General features: G+C 40.6%; 1 protein-coding gene across 3 annotated transcripts in view; it reads right to left on the bottom strand.

Moving 5' to 3' along the window:
• The window catches only part of LOC117964320 (laminin subunit beta-2-like), an 80,777-nt gene that overhangs the window by 11,350 nt on the left and 51,182 nt on the right, over positions 1-18,245 (bottom strand). For 2 of the 3 annotated variants that reach the window (XM_058988825.1, XM_058988826.1), the window contains exons 12-25: positions 17,477-17,589; positions 16,270-16,349; positions 15,373-15,529; positions 13,237-13,377; positions 11,974-12,135; positions 11,255-11,376; positions 6,917-7,037; positions 4,882-5,074; positions 4,086-4,229; positions 3,399-3,630; positions 2,433-2,635; positions 2,033-2,257; positions 876-1,090; positions 136-232 (exon numbers count right to left, since the gene is read on the bottom strand). In XM_058988825.1, the coding sequence (XP_058844808.1) occupies positions 136-232; positions 876-1,090; positions 2,033-2,257; positions 2,433-2,635; positions 3,399-3,630; positions 4,086-4,229; positions 4,882-5,074; positions 6,917-7,037; positions 11,255-11,376; positions 11,974-12,135; positions 13,237-13,377; positions 15,373-15,529; positions 16,270-16,349; positions 17,477-17,589 (2,205 nt within the window). The remainder of the gene's footprint in view (positions 1-135; positions 233-875; positions 1,091-2,032; positions 2,258-2,432; positions 2,636-3,398; positions 3,631-4,085; positions 4,230-4,881; positions 5,075-6,916; positions 7,038-11,254; positions 11,377-11,973; positions 12,136-13,236; positions 13,378-15,372; positions 15,530-16,269; positions 16,350-17,476; positions 17,590-18,245) is intronic. The other variant, XM_058988827.1, reaches the window with a different exon arrangement.

Here is an 18,245-nt window from a genome sequence, read left to right as displayed (position 1 = left end):
AGTGTTTCCTTTAATGTGGTACTGAGAATATAGTACAATTGCCTCTTTATTGTGGGTGTAGATTTAGTTAGATGATCCCTGAGGAACCTGGTAGCTGTAGACTTGAAAAGACGCCTTGGTTATATCACTGGGTACCTGTGCACTCTGAGTTGGGGTCTCCCCAGTAGTTTTCCTGGCAATCAGAGCAGACTCTCCCTCCAAAGCCAGGCTTGCAGAAACACTGTCCGGTAAACTAGATAGAGAACACAGAAAACAACAAACAGAGGGGAGAACATGGTAGTTTTATTTTGTATTAATGAATCAGCAGCTAGGTACTGTATGACATTGTGGGAGAGCTCAGTGGTATGGCTATACTTTAAAAAGCCAACAAGTGAAAATCAGAGAGAGAAAGAGAGAGAAAGAACTACTTATTAGAGAGAAAGTCGCCAATTAATGGAATGATCTAAAATAATCTCGATTATCGTGATCATTTTCAGCCAATAATTGTGTTCCTTGGACATTTCATCTGGGAGGTGAAGCTCTCCCCATGCCTTCAATGGCTCATTTTCTACTAATACCACCTAACAGCTTCCCATATTGACTGGCATGCTTTCATACATGCTTTCATACATGCTCTGATCCAGAAGAAAGGTGATGTGAAATGACTGAGGAAGTGCAAGTGTAACACATTTCCTGAGAGTAAAGAATTCAAACTGGGAATCATGTTTTAAAATGAACAAAAAAAAAAAAAAACATGTTTGATGTCTTTCTTTCAAACCTGCACATTTGAGACCTATGTACAGTAGAAGCAAATGGAAGTGCAAAACTGGAATTATTTTGTCAGCTGCAATCACTTTAAAGGTTAAAAATTGCAAGACACTGTGGTTCCAACGTACCATGTTGCAGTCAGTCCTGAGGGAGTGCTGGAGGTAGCAACTGCAGGGCTCACAGCCTCTGTCCCTCCCGAAGTTCCACTGCTCTGGGGCACACTGGTCGCAGTTCTGCCCGATGACGTTGGCACGGCATGGGCAGGTCCCTGTGGTTCTGTCACAGTTACACACATCTCCGGAGCACTGCGACTGCAGCGTGCCGGCGATGTTACAGGTGCAGCCTGCAAGAAACAGCCAGCGAGCAGTCACTTTGAGGACTGATTGGAAGAGCTGATTCTCTGTGTTAGATCGCTTAGAAAAGTGTACCATAGTAAAATCAAAGCAACAAGTAATCAAGCACAGTGAGGCATGGTAAAGCATTGCAAAACCCAGAGAGGTATGATAAAGCATATTAAAGAGAGGCATGGGAAAAGCAATCTGAGAAATCACACAGTGTACCGTGGTGAACTTTCATATGGGATACACACTAGCTTTCCACTTACAACTGAAGAAGAGACTTGTTTATTTCTAGCTGTTGAATATGAAAATAAAGTCAGGAATATTTAGATTTCAGTGATTTAAATGATGTCAGTATTTACAGCAGATTGTCTGCTGTACTGTATAACAAGTTATGTAAGTAAAATGACCAGTTTTAATTTAAGAAACTCACTTTCCACTGGTTTTGAATAATCAATCTGAGATTAACAACCTTTACAGAATTTGAAGAAGCAGTAGCCAACATTTTATTCAATCTCTGCATAGTTTAATCATAGTTGGGGAAGTTTTTACCAAGATATAGCCTGAAATTGCTCAACTAAACAGATTATTATTATTATTATTATTATTATTATTATTATTATTATTATTATTATTATTATTATTATTATTATTATATTTGTTGTGAACAATTCTATATAACGAGCAAGATATACAAAAGTACTGGTCAGGCACCTCCTACCAAAAGTAATCGATACTGTGTAAGAACATACAATATACAATTTAGGCTAGTGCAAGTATGCTATGGCTGTGTGCTTTTATAGTTGTGCTAGATCATATTATGGTTCTCAAGACATTGCAGGTTTGCTAAAGAAAAGGTGCACTTCAGTCTTCTGTGCCTATCCTAACAACCTTTTTCAATTCCGAGAACGACTTTAGGATAGACTAGAGAAAGAAACGAGACTCACGTCTGCAGTCCTGCGCAGCTGCGTTGCCATAGTAACCAGGCTTGCAGGTCGTGCAGGCCGGCCCGTCGGTGTTGTAGAGGCACTTCAGGCACTGGCCGCTGCGTGGGTCACATGACTCGGGGTCTCTGCTGTCAATGTTGTTGTTGCACTGGCAGGGGCGACACTCTCCCCCAGGTCTCTCAGGGCTCCCAAAATAACCAGGGGAGCATCTGTCACAGCGAGGGCCTGTACGAGGCAGAGGCAGAGAGAAAAAATATTCAGTTCATTCATAGGGCAAAACAAGGCCCATATCATTACCAACAACTGAAACAACTCTAAATGGTAAATTAGTACTATGGTCAACATGTTGCTTACTGAGTACCTGTGTATCCCTGTCTGCAGTGACAGATGATCTGATTACCTGTGTATCCCTGTCTGCAGTGACAGATGATCTGATTACCTGTGTATCCCTGTCTGCAGTGACAGATGATCTGATTGGACGCCGGTGCAGTGGAACACGAGTCCCCGTTGGAATGACCACTTCCTGGGTTTCCAGGGCATGGACACGGGCGGCAGTGCTCTCCAGATCCCAGAATCGGGTTTCCATAGAAACCATCCAAGCACCTGCGAAATACACAAACGGTCAACTGAAAACAGGTGACAGCATACAGTTAGGACTATGTAACATATTACTATAGTGCTATTACACAGTAATTACATAATTCATATCCAGTACCTGGCCTTCCCCTTTCAATCAGTTTCTAAAGTTAATAAATGGCATTGATTTTTAATTCTGCTTTCTCAAATGTTTCATAATCATCATTTAAAATGTCAGAGAACTCAGGAATTAGATTAGAAGCCTGTTTTTTTCTTTAACTGATTAATTCTACTGTATTCACTAATAAAACATTATTATTTAAATATAAATTAATTGCAGTATAGAACTCACCTATAATATGTAATTAAATCAAATGATTACCATTACAACAGTCTTTCAAATTCCCTTCAACGTCTTGAATAGAGTAACTTGTAACACAAGTCCATGTAAACATTAATCAAATTTGTTTGATGAAGTTACAAAAGATAGCCCATTCGATAGTGACTGCCAGAGGGCTCCATAAAGCTTCACTAACCGTTTAACTTATTTAAAATTACAGTCGGTTTTAGTTTGTTAAATATGGTTTGGTATCCATTAAAGTTTAACCAATATCTTTCATAATATAATTTAAAAAATAAATAAAAAAAAGACTAATTTGTCATTTTCTTTTTTCTGAAAGGCAAAAACACCAGTTACAAAATGAATTAAAAAAACAAGCCCCCAGTCATTATTAACTGAGCTAAAAGCCCAAACTATATTAAACAGAAAACAGACCAGCCTGGGACCAACCTGTCACAGTGATGCCCGCTGGTGTAGTCCCTGCAGCTGGGGCAGGCCCCGTTCTGGGGGTCACACGTCTCAGAGTGCCCGTTACACTGGCAGGGCCGGCAGCTCGGGAATCCCCAATGTCCAGGCTGGCAGTTACTGCACTGGCGTCCAGTCGCACCGTGCTGACACCAGCACTGACCCGAGACAGGGTCACACAGGCTACTGACCGCTCCCTGAGGGTGGCAGTCACAGCCTGGAGGGACACCAGGTGTGCAGTGAATTACAGAGACAGTAACACGATGGTACATTAAATTCTTTAATACAGTGATTTTGTAGTTTTCCATGCTTTTCCCAAGCTTATATGAATTGACCGTGCTTTACTACACTTCTCTGTGCTTCTACCATAGCATGATACAGTTAACTTTGTTAGCTCCTGTCAAATGAACTACACAACTAGTGTATGTATACAAATTTATGAAACGTTTTGCAACTCAGCTATGATATATTACCATGTCCATGACATTCAAAAGAGTGGGCCAAGCCCATTAATGATTAAAAAAAGTAGAAATAATAGTGCATATAAAACATAGTCCTTTATAAATTCATGTCGGTAGCATGGGTATTGTAGATGGCTTTCCATACTGCTGGTCCACCTGTATCCTTGCGCCCCCTGGTGTAGATGGTGGAGGTTTATTGAACTGTACTTACGGTGGCAGCCATAGGGTCCGAAGCCATATGTCCCTGGTGCACACTGGTTGCAGCGGCGTCCGATCACGTTGGGTTTGCACTGGCACTGCCCACCAATCTTCTCACAGACTGCACTGAGAGAGCCCTGGAGGTCACACTCACAGGCTGCAACCGAAGCAAAGGACAGGCTCATCAACCACTCAATTAGACTCTTACAGTGCAGGTGCATTAAAAAAGAACAGCAATTAGTGTAAGTTCTGCTGCCATCAAAGATACAATGGTTTTGAGCTGGGCTGAGAACGTTCTACAAAAGTTTCTCTTTTGTAAAATATACATTTCTTTACCAAAGTCAATGGATAGCCTCTGAAAAGGCAAACATACTCAAATGGCTACAATTAAATTGAAAACAGCCATTTTCAGAAACATCACTTGTGTTGGTGTTCTCTAAAGTGTGCCTCATTAATGGCTGTGCATATACACTCTGAACATGGCCTAAATCGGTGGTTCCCGAACTGGGGGCTGGGGATCTTCAGGGGGGCTGTAACAAATGTTACAAATGTAAAAATGTTCTCTTCCAAGTGACCCTGACAAAGCAATGTCCCTAAGACTTGGGGATCAATTAATTTACATGAATGCTGCTGTTAGGTGCTTGAGGTTATTTAGTTTCCTAAGTCATGTTAAAATAGAGTCCGGCCATGTGAACCCTAAAGAATACATGAAAACAGCAGCGGGAACAAGTGGCCCACAACAGAGAAATGAATAAATAAACCCCAGATTCTGTAACCAAGCAGTCCTCTTTATCCTGTACTGTACTCACGCACTGCCCCGTCATGCAGGATAGCTGAGATACTGCAGAGCAGCTTGGCACACATCTCTGCCAGCATGGGCATGGGCGCCATCAGAAACGAGTCCAGACACATATATCTCTCCATCTCCTCCCGGTGGTGTACCGAGGCTGGGTCGTTTCCATGGAAACCAGGCAGTTCTGTGTACCTCGGGAACAAAACCAACTAGGAGAGACATAAGGGAGACAACATGGTGAAAATAAGTGCAAAGAAAAGGTCAAATGCTGTAGAGGAATAAAAAGACTACTTGTTTTATTCCACTCAAAAAAATGTAGCTTTGTTTTTTCCCAAAGAATGGGGTCCACGATTTTAGAAGAAGATATCAGAAATCTTTAAGGGCACATAACCCAGCATGGCCTACATGCCCAATAACTTATCAAAACAAATGTTCATGCAATGTTTCATCACATCTGGGAGAGCAGTTATTCCCTTACAAAGTTTAGTACTGTGAACACATATGAACCAGATCACAAATCATGTTAATAATTTGAAGTTTTGTCCCACCAAGTAATTAATTAAAGGAAAAGTTTTAAAGGATAACTACTGTTCGTTATCCTTTAAAAGTTAATTTATTAAATATTATAATTTTGGGCCTCAAAACATCTTGGTTTGAGATGGCTGCCCATCAACATGGATCAGTTACACTTCTAAGATTAACCAGTAGATGGGGTTGTATATCTAAAAGAAAACCATGAAATAAACACAGGACAGGCTACTGATTCAATAGAGGAGGCAAAAATATGTTAAAGTGGAAAAAATGAAAGGTAATTAAATAACAAACTACTATCACTTTATTGCCTGTATTTTAATGTTTATTTATTGCAAGGAGGCAATTTCAAGCTGCAATAACAAGCAGTGAGAGTTTAGGATTCAGAGCCAAGATTTCAGGTTTGAATCCCACCTCACCTTAACCTTCAGTGAAGCTTAAAATCCCAAATCCAGCAAGCAATGTCATCTTATACCATTTCCACAGTACTTAAATAATGCCCAATTAACACACACTGAGACCATGTGATTACCATTCCCTTCATTCACCATCATGCTTTCATAAGGAATAGGATCTAACACTGTATCTGCAGCTATGCCTTCCAACAAGAAAGGGAGACATGCCCCCCAAGTCTTTTCCCATCAGTGAGAAAAGAGTCCCTCTCATTGACCCCTATCGCATGGGGCGGACAAATAAGTCATCACTTGAGGGGTGTGAGCCGCCATGGCTTGGAGGAATAATAAACAGACAATGGACATATTCCTGCACCAATCATGTGCAGCCATCTCGGTGCTGAGGGTGGGCAAATGGTTTTGATTAGAGCAGGTGTCAGATGGAGCTAGAGCTGGATAGCTTCTTTGTGTTCTGCCTGTAGAGCGTGGTCGTCTTCATTTTGTGGAGCAGCAGCAGTGAGAACTTATATCAGAATACCATGTCCTATACCTGCCACTTATATCAGAATACCATGTCATATATCTGTCACTTATATCAGAATACCATGTCCTATAACCGTCACTTATATCAGAATACCATGTCCTATACCTGCCACTTATATCAGAATACCATGCCCTATACCTGTCACTTATATCAGAATACCATGTCCTATACCTGCCACTTATATCAGAATACCATGTCCTATACCTGCCACTTATATCAGAATACCATGTCCTATACCTGCCACTTATATCAGAATACCATGTCCTATACCTGCCACTTATATCAGAATACCACTTACATGTCCCAATAATTCTTACTGTATTTTTGTTTCAATAAAATAAGCCCCAGGTTACTCTTATCTAGGTATGGCATCGTGAAGTGGGCACAGAGGATATCCAAACCCAACAGACAGTGGCAGGCACTGATGGAGGACCCACTAAAGCATAATTATTTATCACAGTACTGCCACTTATTACAGTACTGGCTATTGACTTATTTGTCTTCATTTTTACATCACGGAAATGCACTGTGCTGTTCAAAACATCTCAGAAAACATGAGGCAGGCAAAGCACATTTGGACTCACTGAATCGATCAGTATGAAGGCTGTCAGGTGTCTCTCCTTGACTCTGAAGCGCTGGAAGCGGATAGCCACCACGTAGCGATTGTTTGTCTCAAAGCAGAAGGGTCTGGGCATCTTTATATACCTGTAGAGAGCGAAACAAACACCTCGTCACTGAACATGCAACATCACAGAGCACCTGCACGTTACAGCACCCCCATTCTGAACCACTACACTGAACATGCAACATCACAGACCCCCTGCACATTACAGCACCCCCATTCTGAACCACTACACTGAACATGCAACATCACAGAGCACCTGCACGTTACAGCACCCCCATTCTGAACCACTACACTGAACATGCAACATCACAGACCCCCTGCACATTACAGCACCCCCATTCTGAACCACTACAGGGGACACAGAGGAAGCCTGGCAGGAGATACCAAGTAGAGTTGACTCTTCAGGTGCAAGACCCTTGCCACCAAAAAGTTAGTAAGTGGAGGACATGGGAAATCTCCATTCACAATTTCAAAGGGGCAGCAATTACAGCTGCACACCACTAGTTCAGGGGTTGAAAATGGACATCAGTTTCAAAGCCTGACAAAAAATGATCTAAGCATAAACAACAATATAGACCTAGAGACAGAGCACATACATCATCTCAAACAGGTAGGACATTCATTTACATAAAGCTGTACAATGAAAACCATGCAGAAACATAACCCTGCGCCTCCAAGTTTGTGTTGTCAGCCTCTTGTTCATGGCAGACAGTGTGACGAGATGAAATATGACATTGGTCCAAATCCCTCCAAAGCCAGTTGCGGTGGGGAGATTATGAAGGCCTCTATTCAGCTTTTTTGGGACTAATGAGACGAAGCCAGGCGAAACAGCGGACAGAGGTCCCATTCACTTGTTGGGAGGGTCTCCGAGAATAAAGAACCCTCCCTTTTCACAGTTAAACAAACTTTACAAAGGTCACACACACTCAGACACTCCAATACAATTAGTAACAACTGAAGCAAAGCCCTGGGACAAGCATCGCTAGACAGAAACACGGATTTTGCGGTTAAACTTTCCCTTGTGAGTTTCCCCACTCAGAATGGTTTCCATTGGTCACCCGTTTATAAGGTTTCTGAATTGCTTATCAACTGTACAATACAAAGATATAGCTATCAAGTACAGTTTTGAAGATAGTCCCACTCTGTGATTAGGAGAGGGTTTTTTTCTTTGGTTAGGAACTAGGACCTTGAGATAGTGTATTTCACACTGTTTAAAGTTCACCAAGCTAATGCAATAATTCCTTAAAGCATTCCTTTGTTTCAGTGCAATTTTCGGTGTATGTCTAACATTCAGGGGAGTGGAAGAAACACAAATCATAGCAAACACGGTGAAATGTTGAAAACAGTGAACTGGCAAAGAGCCCTTACCCAGCAAAATACTATTCTTGTACAATTTACCGAACCGTGAATGAACCAACATTAGTGAAGCGCTGAATTGTGAATTATGGAAGAAGCACTGTATTAGGAAGAAACGTCAGTTCAGCTGTTTAAAACCTCCCTTTTCCTTCCTCCAGGGAACCTCTTCACTGCTTGTGCTTCCCTGGGTCACTTCACACCCACATCAAAGCTGTTTTTGCTTAAACAAGATAGATCACTTTTTTTTCAGAAACGTAAAACACAATAAAGTTACTAAACCAGAAATTAATAGCAATTTAGCGCATAGAGCTCTGAAGAATACATGTTTGAACAATATGTGTTTCCTTTCAAACCACAGAATGTCAGACATACATAGTAAAATACTAAACCACTGTGTAATCAGCTATGTGGACTCCACAGCAGGTCCAGGGTAAAGTACACTACGTGCTGTTGTTTTATTCAACATATTTAATAAGTAAAACCAAATAGGATTAATATATGTTTTTCACAAACCAAAGTACATGTATCTGAGATTTCAAACTGATTTAGCAGGCATGAAGTTCATGATAAACATGATAAACTGATGAATGGAGGTTAAACATTTACAAAAACAGCTATTTTTTTCTTATTAAAATTATCCCTTAGCGCGTATAGTGCATAGCAATTAGAATTGTGCAATCCAGCAGGCATTCCTCAGCTTTACTGAAATGATTGGGTTAATGTGCAACCTGTACAGGGAAACATTTAAAGAATGTCTGCCATGCTGTCACATAGCTGGCCTTAATTCTCTGATACAGACAATGCCTGCTATTTATTAAGTGACCTACAATACAAAACCAAAGAAACTGCCAAGCAAAGCATGACGCCCCAGTGTGCCCCCAAGGCATGGCATAAGCCCCAAGCCTCCACACACACACCAATTGATATCTTTGTATTTCATGGCAGCTGGGCGGTATCTGGGAAAAGCAGCAATTTTCTCAATGGACTGCCTCATTATCTGCGCTATGGGAACAAATGGCCAAGTCTGTCGATGAAATGCAAACTCCAAAAGGCTAAGGACCATCTGCACAAGTCTCTATTGCTTATTCTAAATTGTTTTGTTTATTTATTTTTTAATTTTGCAATGTTGTACTGCTGCAGCGGGTGTTCACTTCCTGTCAGTGTTACAGGTAACAGGAGCTCATCTGAGCCTTACACTTGCATTCTACAGTATGCTGTAAGCCAATCAGGAGGGGTCTAAATCTAAGTCAGGAGGGTCTAAGATGCCTCACATTACAAAGAAAGTGAATGGACCATGCGAGAGACAGGTTTTGAATCCCTGACTGCAGAGAAAAATAGGTAGGCTGAACACAGAGGATGTGAATATATTCTACTGTCTGGGAAATGCTGCAGGTTGAGGAATGAATTTGTAAAAAGCAATTATGCAAACATGTAATACATACAGGTGGTCTCTGAGTTTTGTGTATGTCTGGTTTGCATGCCTCGTTGTATTTTGATTTGTAGATTGCAGACAGAACAAGCTGCAGCCCCAGTTTGATACTGGAACAAGATAAAATTGAGATTTGAAATGTGATATTAAAGAGATTGCTTCCACCATGTCACTGAGCGTTCATCTTGATTACATTTTGTCTTGTTTTGAGGTGGTTTTGTGACAATACTGAACTGAAACACACCACATTTAGTCAGTGCTGAAAATCTTCCATTATAAAATGGATCCTATTCATAGGTACAGTATGATCAGCATCTAAAGCATTGTTGATAATATCATACAGTACATCAAGCACTCAACCATAAATTCCTAACAACGTCTTCGCAGTTCCAGTCTAGTAGACAGCAGACTCTTGAGGTTGCCTTTGAAATGTACAGAGTTCATCGAGAGTCTGTACCAGCCCAGTAGATATATGAAGGACCTGAGTTATCAACATTCCACCTTTCACATGTCTCTGTGAGCATTCAGAGCGAATCCCAACACTGGTGTCAATGCCACACCTTTCCAAACTGCAGTGTTATAGCTAGCTCTGCAGCTTATTATCACAAGGCTTCAGTCTCTACGTCGCCACTCACAAGGACATTTCTTACATTTGATTACATGAAACACATGTCAGCCTTGTTATGAGGCAATAGCAAGAATCTGAACCATGTTATGTGTGACGCAATTAACTGTGCAGCACATAAGGCCTAGAGCAGTTAGTTTATCTCTACTAAGGCTTGTTAATATATATATTAATAACCGAAAGCCCCAGTTTTCAAGTCTATTTATATGGAACGATATATACTGTAGTTGTACAAATATGGCACTGAAATACATGTGTCTTAAATGTTACAGTGTTAAAAAATTAACATGAGAAACACGTAATACCCAAACATAGAACTGTTTACTTCACACGTGTGTAAAACAAAAAAAGGGAGTAGGCTTAAATAGTACTACACAACAATGTACTACAACTGTCCTTACAATGAGTTATTAGAAGAAGCTGTTTATGTACCTGTCGGGATCTCTGTTATGACTTTACTAAGCTCTGTACTCAAGCCAGTTAATCCTGATCGTGCGCACGCACCCAAAGTAAGCTGTGTCAAGGGTTTCCGTGTGCTCAAGGAAAATAGCAGTTATGTCTTTAGGACTGCCGTAGGCCGAGTTGTTAGTGTTTCCTGTTTGACAGTGTGTGGTGCTGACTGAAACCAATGTAGGTGTATAACAGAGAGCTTGTTTATTTTTTACAGAAAGTAACTGTAATATTATTACTCCCATTAAAAATCTAACGTTGTACATCACCTCGTTATTGACAAAAGTAATATCATTACAGTAACAAGTTACCTCAACTCTGCTCTTCAACCACACAAGGAAGAAATACCTCTCTAGAAATTGGTCAACTTGAGCTGGACTGGCCCAAATACTTTCACACGTCCCGAGTGAGAATAAGGATACAGACGGAATTGGTACCTCTGTTGATGACGGAGTGTCACTGTGTACATCTGCTCTGAAGGAAGAACGTTGCCACAGCGTTGGCTCCTGGGTAATTGCTGAGATGAAATACTAACAATGGCTTCCCAATCTTCAGTGGACTGACAGAAAGAAAAAACAAAATGTGACATATATATATATATATTTACTTTGGATCTTTAATTTAACGTTGATAAAATATAACATTTTCTAAAACACCAGTACAAATTATAAATAGAATTCATACAGTAGGAGTGTGTTATACACTTAATTTAAGGACATGGGCACTGGGCACTGCAGTACAACACCTAATTCATTCCTATTTTTGACTGAAAATCCATGTTACTCTTAGAAAAATGAGTGTTTTCTTTAAAAACACAGGACTAAAGCTTCCCATTCAAAGCCAGTATAAATAAATAAAATGTTTTTCCTTTACCATGATCCGTAAACAGCTGTGTTTGAGAGTCTTCTTCTGTCTAGACTAATTATTCCCTTTCCTCTGTCTAGAAGTCAGCCATGCCCCTGCCTAGTGCTAGGGGACTGTGCTGTTGGATGTGTTTAACCAAGGTTATGTCCACTTGGTGGACTTTTTTTTTTCCTGGGACGATTACAATGAATAACAAAAAGGAAAAATCTATTTGCAATTGACGATGTGGTGTCTAAGACAATTTGATGTTTCTCACAGCAGATGGATTTAAATCTGTTTGCTGGGTTCCTACCTCTGGCTCGTATCGAATCACGACGTCGTAGTCCATGGAGAACGGGATGTTGTCGATGGTGAAAACCAGGCCTGCTCCATCTCTCACCCTGGCGAAGCCTGGGCCTGTCCAGGTCACCATCTGCTCAGGAACTCTTTCCCTGCGCACAACCTCCACATCGGGCTGGGAAAAAGACACAATCTGCGCTGAGTCATCAGGCAGCAACAACGTGTTACCTGATAAACTATGTGAAAATCTATCCTTGCCAACTCCTAGTTATCCAGACTGCAAGCAACAGCACAGGTGGAGAAAAGGGGGATTTCTAACAGCCAAGATAGAACCCATGTACATGCTCTGATCAAAACTCTCAGATATTAAACTATGGAAGTGACAGAAAGCTTCCTATACATCAGGGGCAGGCCACTGGGTGTATTACAGACATGTCTTTATCAGTTTGCTGGCTCTTAAGAAATATGAAGATTGAAACCTGAAGATTTTTTTTTATTTAAAAAAATAAAAATACTTAAAAACATAAAACTTGGATGAACAAAAAGTGATTAAAAACACAGATAAAAAAAGCTCCATTGTACTAGATTAAAGTTGTTGTGCAATTCTATAAACTACAGTGCCCCGAGGTGATGATAAAATTCTTCAGATGCAATAATTATACAGCGTGCTGTTCATGTTTCCTGCTCAAGCTCGGTGCCCTGGCTTCAGGCAATTAATACGGTAGCTACCTGTATTGAATCCCTCAGGGACCATGATATCAACTGAAGCTGCTTGCGTGCCAGCTTCAAACACACACTAAGATGGAAGAGAGATTTTATACTGGTGGTACCGGAACAACCAATACAGAGACAAAGATCATGGAGTCAGATTTAAACAGCAGCAGGAAACCTGTGACCCTACTCTAGAATGGCCTTCACTGTGTGTTTCTATTACATTTATGAAGATTGCTTGGTATCTTAACATGTATAAGCTCACCTTGAGAATATTGCTGTATGGACTACAATAAAGCTTATAACCTCTTGCAAGTTATAGCAGGAGCATTTCAGTTAGGCTCACTTGTGATTCAGTGGCAAGCTAGCGTCCCTACAGTTGAAACTACCTGTGTTAAGAAGTGGAACGATGATGTAAACGTACAAACCCAACTTCATTGTAGAACACAGTATGTAAAGTAGTTTTAAATTTTTTTTTTGTTGTTGTTTTTATCGCTGCTGTTTTTCAGGCTGAACGCTTCTGCTTATGCTTTTTTGATTGGACACATTAAAGAAAAGCACTTACTGTTTGTTGAATCTGGCGGATCTTCCTCAGTGCTGCCCTCTGCTGCTGAACCCTGGGAATCCTCCGGTGGCGGCGCAGCCTCTTGGCCTCGGTGTTCACGTATTCCAGGCAGTCGATCTCGGCCTTGGGTTTGGGCCTTCCCTTGAAAATACAGAACAACAGCTGTGTTAGGGCAGTAGTCCTCACTCACTTACTATACTTGTAATTACTAAATTGTTTAATGCTGCAGTTAATTTTATCGGCCAAACATTTCAATTCACACAGTTTTTCCTAAAACAAAAGTTGACTCAAACTGCATCTTCAGTATTGATCTAGGTCACAAATGTATATTATTATTTGTTTATTTATTTAGCAGATGCCTTTATCCAAGGCGACTTACAGAGACTAGGGTGTGTGAACTATGCATCAGCTGCAGAGTCACTGACAACTACATCTCACCTGAAACCGGAGCACAAGGAGGTTAAGTGACTTGCTCAAGGTCACACAATGAGTCAGTGGCTGAGGTGGGATTTGAACCGGGGACCTCATGGTTACAAGCCCTTTTCTTTAACCACTGGACCACACATCCAGATTTATAAGCAGGTTAAATCGACTGCTGCTCTGGAGCACAGGGAGAACCTTCCATACAGTTTAACTGTAAATCACATTATGAAGACCAGTGGGTTACATATTAGTTGTATGCATATAAACGTGTGACGGAGTGAGCAGTCATATTACGGTTATATTACGGGCTTGCAGTGGCAATGCAAACACCTTTCAAACATCTCCACATGGCTGCTGTTCCACCCTTCTGTATGACGTGGGCTGGGAACCCTAATCAAGGAAGAGTGAGCCGTGAGGTGAAACAGAGGGAGGGAGGGAGGTCCTGCAATTTGACGCTTTGCTAGCTGCGAAAGGACCTCCTGTTAAGGATTCCGAGATGCTTTTCCGCCCCTTTCCTCCAGAGGGTCACCACGCTTTCCTGACACAGTGGGGAATTAGAGAGACAGAGGAAGAGAATAGGGAAAGAAAAGGCAGGTAGAATTCCATCTCAGTGGGACTCTTCCGATTGATGTAAGAAACCCTTGACTGGATCTAGCTAGCAATCTATAGTGTCTTTCTGACTGTCATTTTATACTGCATGCACCGGTAATGCAAGTTCTTTACAGATCTGAGCTTAGAAATTGTGTGCTAAACATGTCCGTCCATCTGTCTCTTCCTCTCAACATTGTGATAACTGCCTTGAATCTTTATCCTACCCTCCTAGCCTCCTACAACCTGAGCTCCCATCTGCTGTGCTTTCTAAAAACTTTAATATCTAGGGTTAAAGTTTTTTCACAATTTGTTTCCTGGATTCTTTTCTTTTGCAGATCTGCCAAATTCCCCAAAGGTTTGCTAATTAATTCAAACTGTCTGACCATGTTATAAGTACTGCAAGATAACCAATCGTAAAGACTTGTTTATAAACTGCATACTCCTCATCAATTCATCTCCTACCCCCCATCAACTATATCCCTTTATATGATTCCTAAAATAACTTTGAGAGAGACAGGAAAGAGTGGGGGTGGTTTTCCATACGGCATGTCTACAGTTCTGTATCTATCAGAATCATACATATACAATGACGATCAGCTTTGACTTCCTTTATATTTACAGCAGGGAATGCAGTTGTTGTGTCCTGAGCAATGCAGCTGTATGATTCCAGCTCTGATAATATGTGTGGGAGGGGAGGGGGGGGGGGTTATACAGCGCAGCGGAATGTGAAGTAATGCTGGTACAGATATGCACACATCAGATAAGGAACCAGATCCAGCTTTTCCAAACAGGAATCACCTTGTCGAAATGTCAATAATTTATGGAAAAGACTGTGTATACCAAACAGTTCTCAATCTACATGTGTGACATACACACAGACAGACGTATAGACAGATACCCCCATATATTCCCAGGATCTAATATTCTCAGTAACATATGTTAAATAATGTTATTACCTAGTTCCATCACAACTGGATAAGGGGTTTTCCAGATATATGGTAAGTGTGATATAAGTAGGTACATACCTACGACGGCCTCCACTATACCCCTGTCGCTAGGGATTTCATTCCGAGGGGATAGTACGGGACAGGGTGAATGGGAGGAGCTGCAGGGCATACTCACAGGTAGCAGGGGGTCGTCGGGGGAGTGTGGCACTGCGTCTTCTGCCTCATAGGTATAGTAATCCAGAGCTGCACAGAAGTAGCCAGGCTGCACGTCGCCACACTGCCTGCCCATGATGTGCGGTCGACAGTCACACTGCCCGTTTTCCATCACACACCTGGTTAAGAAAAAATGAATTACACAAAAGCTTATGTTCAACCCCAGCGTTCTCCTGAAATAAAGGCTGAGGCCAAAACATTAGCTGTGAAGGTTTGAATGATGGTATATGGTACTAAAGGTGGATAAAGGAACCAAGTTTAATATCAATGCTTTCAGAGAGTGTTGCACTTCCTTGGTCATTGTCCCCACACCCCACTGAGGAAGTGAAACATATTTCCTTTGAAAAAGCCTAAGAATTTTAGAACTTCCCTTTAAGTGAATATTTATGTAGTTTTAACAAAATCTCAGTTTACCTCAGTTTCGAGCAAGTTCTGTCTTTACGTTCATGTAATACTTTTGAACATTACAATTATTATATATTACTACCTCCCAGCACAGCGTCTCCAGCTCAGTAAAGCAATACTGAGTCATGGTACACACTGCACTTTCTACCTGTGGCTTTTCATTAGCGCCCCACTCTATACAGTCTCACAATGGAAGTGCAGCAACAGTTTTAAATCCTAAACCTAGGAATGCATTTTGAAGGGCATAACTTGCAAATGCTCCTTAAAAAAGAATACCAAATTTTTGTATTTTATTTAAATACAAAATTGTAATATACTGGCAAAAAGTATATATTAAAAAAAGACAAATATATCATTAATGAGTTTGATAAATGTATTACTAGGCCTTGTTGTGTTTTAACAAAAAAATCCCAGGCAGTACAAATGTAGATTTAATGTTAGAATCAAGACCTACCTGTTGTTGTAGGCTCCACCAAAGTCACAGCCACAGGCCCGGCAGCCTGCAATATCAGTGCTGAGGCCCCAGTATTCAGCCTGTAGGATCGAATAAAGCTATATTAGGAACTGCTGTTACAGCACGGCATTCCTACTCTTCCTATTGTGGGATGACTATGACATGCACTGCCTGGCCACTTTATTAGGATATGTACCTAATATCAGGTTGGGACACTGTTTGTCCTGATCACAGCCTTGATACGATGTGGCACAGGCTCCACATTGTATCTGGAGGTATCCATACACAGCAGGGTCTTTGTTTAAAGAAACTGCATTCTTGCTCAGTGATGTCGATTTATCTTTTGGTTTGCTTTCCATTTTTCTACCTAAAAGGGTACTCTTTTTTTTTTAACAAAATACATTCAGTAATACCAAATATAGAACTTTGTGGCTTGAGCTCAGAGTTTATGTTATAGTCTCACTTTGTCTCTTTTTGTCCTACTTTAAACATTTACTAAAGCCCCACAACCATGGTTTAAATTTCAGCTTCTTGTGGTCCGATATGGGTTCCTGTCCAACAAAGTGATATATCCAGATAAGGTCATCCCATCTCACTACACAGTGAATAGTTTCTCAGCAAATTAAAACGTAGCTTGAGATGTCACTTTATAGTTATTTTTTGTTTATTACATTTTCCTTACTATTTTATGATGTGTGGTTCTAAGTTCTATTGCTCCTAAACAGAATTCTCATCATATAATTCAGCCTTTACTGTACAAGGCTTGAGCTTGCTTTGAGCAGGTTTAAAGAATCTGAACAGCCTTTCAAGCCATGCAAGAATATGACCTTTCAACTCCAGCAGCAACTACTGTCTCTCATATTGTCACATGATTTGAATGTAATTGGGAAGGATGCTCATTGCTGGCACGTATGAATCTCACAGCAAGCTCAAAGCAGATTTAGAAAACAATCGCAACTAAATATTGAAGCAACAGACCCCAGACCCACTCAGAATCACTGAAAACGTCAAATATTAGGGAAACGTAAAAAAAAAAAAAAACATTTTAAATGATGTTTAAAGCTACTTACTCTTTAAGCATACATTATACTGAGTTACAAAAACTCTGCAGCCCCATCAGTACAGGTTAATAACAGGCGCACGCAAGATTTGTAAACTTGGAAATCGCATGCAAACTGAGAGCTGCCTGTCTGTAACTCAGACTTACCAGGCACTGGTTACAGTAGCGCCCCGTGACGTATCTCTTGCAAGAACAGTCCCCGCTGACCTGATCGCAGGGGGAGTCCCCCATTATAATCCCACGAGGGTCACAATTGCAGGCTGTGGACAAATAGAATAGAATAGAATAGAATGGAATAGAATATGATAGAATAGAATAGAATAGAATAGAATAGAATGGAATAGAATATGATAGAATAGAATAGAATAGAATAGAATAGAATAGAATATGGTAGAATAGAATAGAATAGAATGGAATAGAATAGAATATGATAGAATAGAATAGAATAGAATGGAATAGAATATGATAGAATAGAATAGAATAGAATGGAATAGAATAGAATATGATTTACTGTCAGCATCCATATCTATCAAACACTCAATAGTGCTGTATTTACATGCACTGAAAGAAACCAAAGTTTCTTTTACTATTTCTAAATGTACGGTAAGCACTACTTCATCAGTCTCTGTATCCTTTTAACTTTGCTATACTCAGGGTTTGGTTTGATCAAACTATAGTATACCCCAACAGGCTATGCCAAAATAAATAATCCATCTTGATTGCATTATCTCTTACTTGTAGGGAAAAACCCTGGATAATCATGGGTAAATGGTTGATGCAACCCAGGAGGGAATTACCAGTGCTGTAAAATGCTCTGAAAAAAATTCATCTGTGGCTTAATCCAGCAAGGAATAACCCCAGTGTTGTTGATGTTCCTGGAACTCTGTGCACCTGGTTTAGGTTTCTTACAGTGAAC

The sequence above is a fragment of the Acipenser ruthenus genome, chromosome 16 (genome assembly GCF_902713425.1).
Source record: "Acipenser ruthenus chromosome 16, fAciRut3.2 maternal haplotype, whole genome shotgun sequence".
Taxonomy (NCBI): domain Eukaryota; kingdom Metazoa; phylum Chordata; class Actinopteri; order Acipenseriformes; family Acipenseridae; genus Acipenser; species Acipenser ruthenus.
The sequence above is the reverse complement of the archived record's forward strand: the minus strand, read 5'-3'. Positions and strand labels throughout refer to the sequence as shown.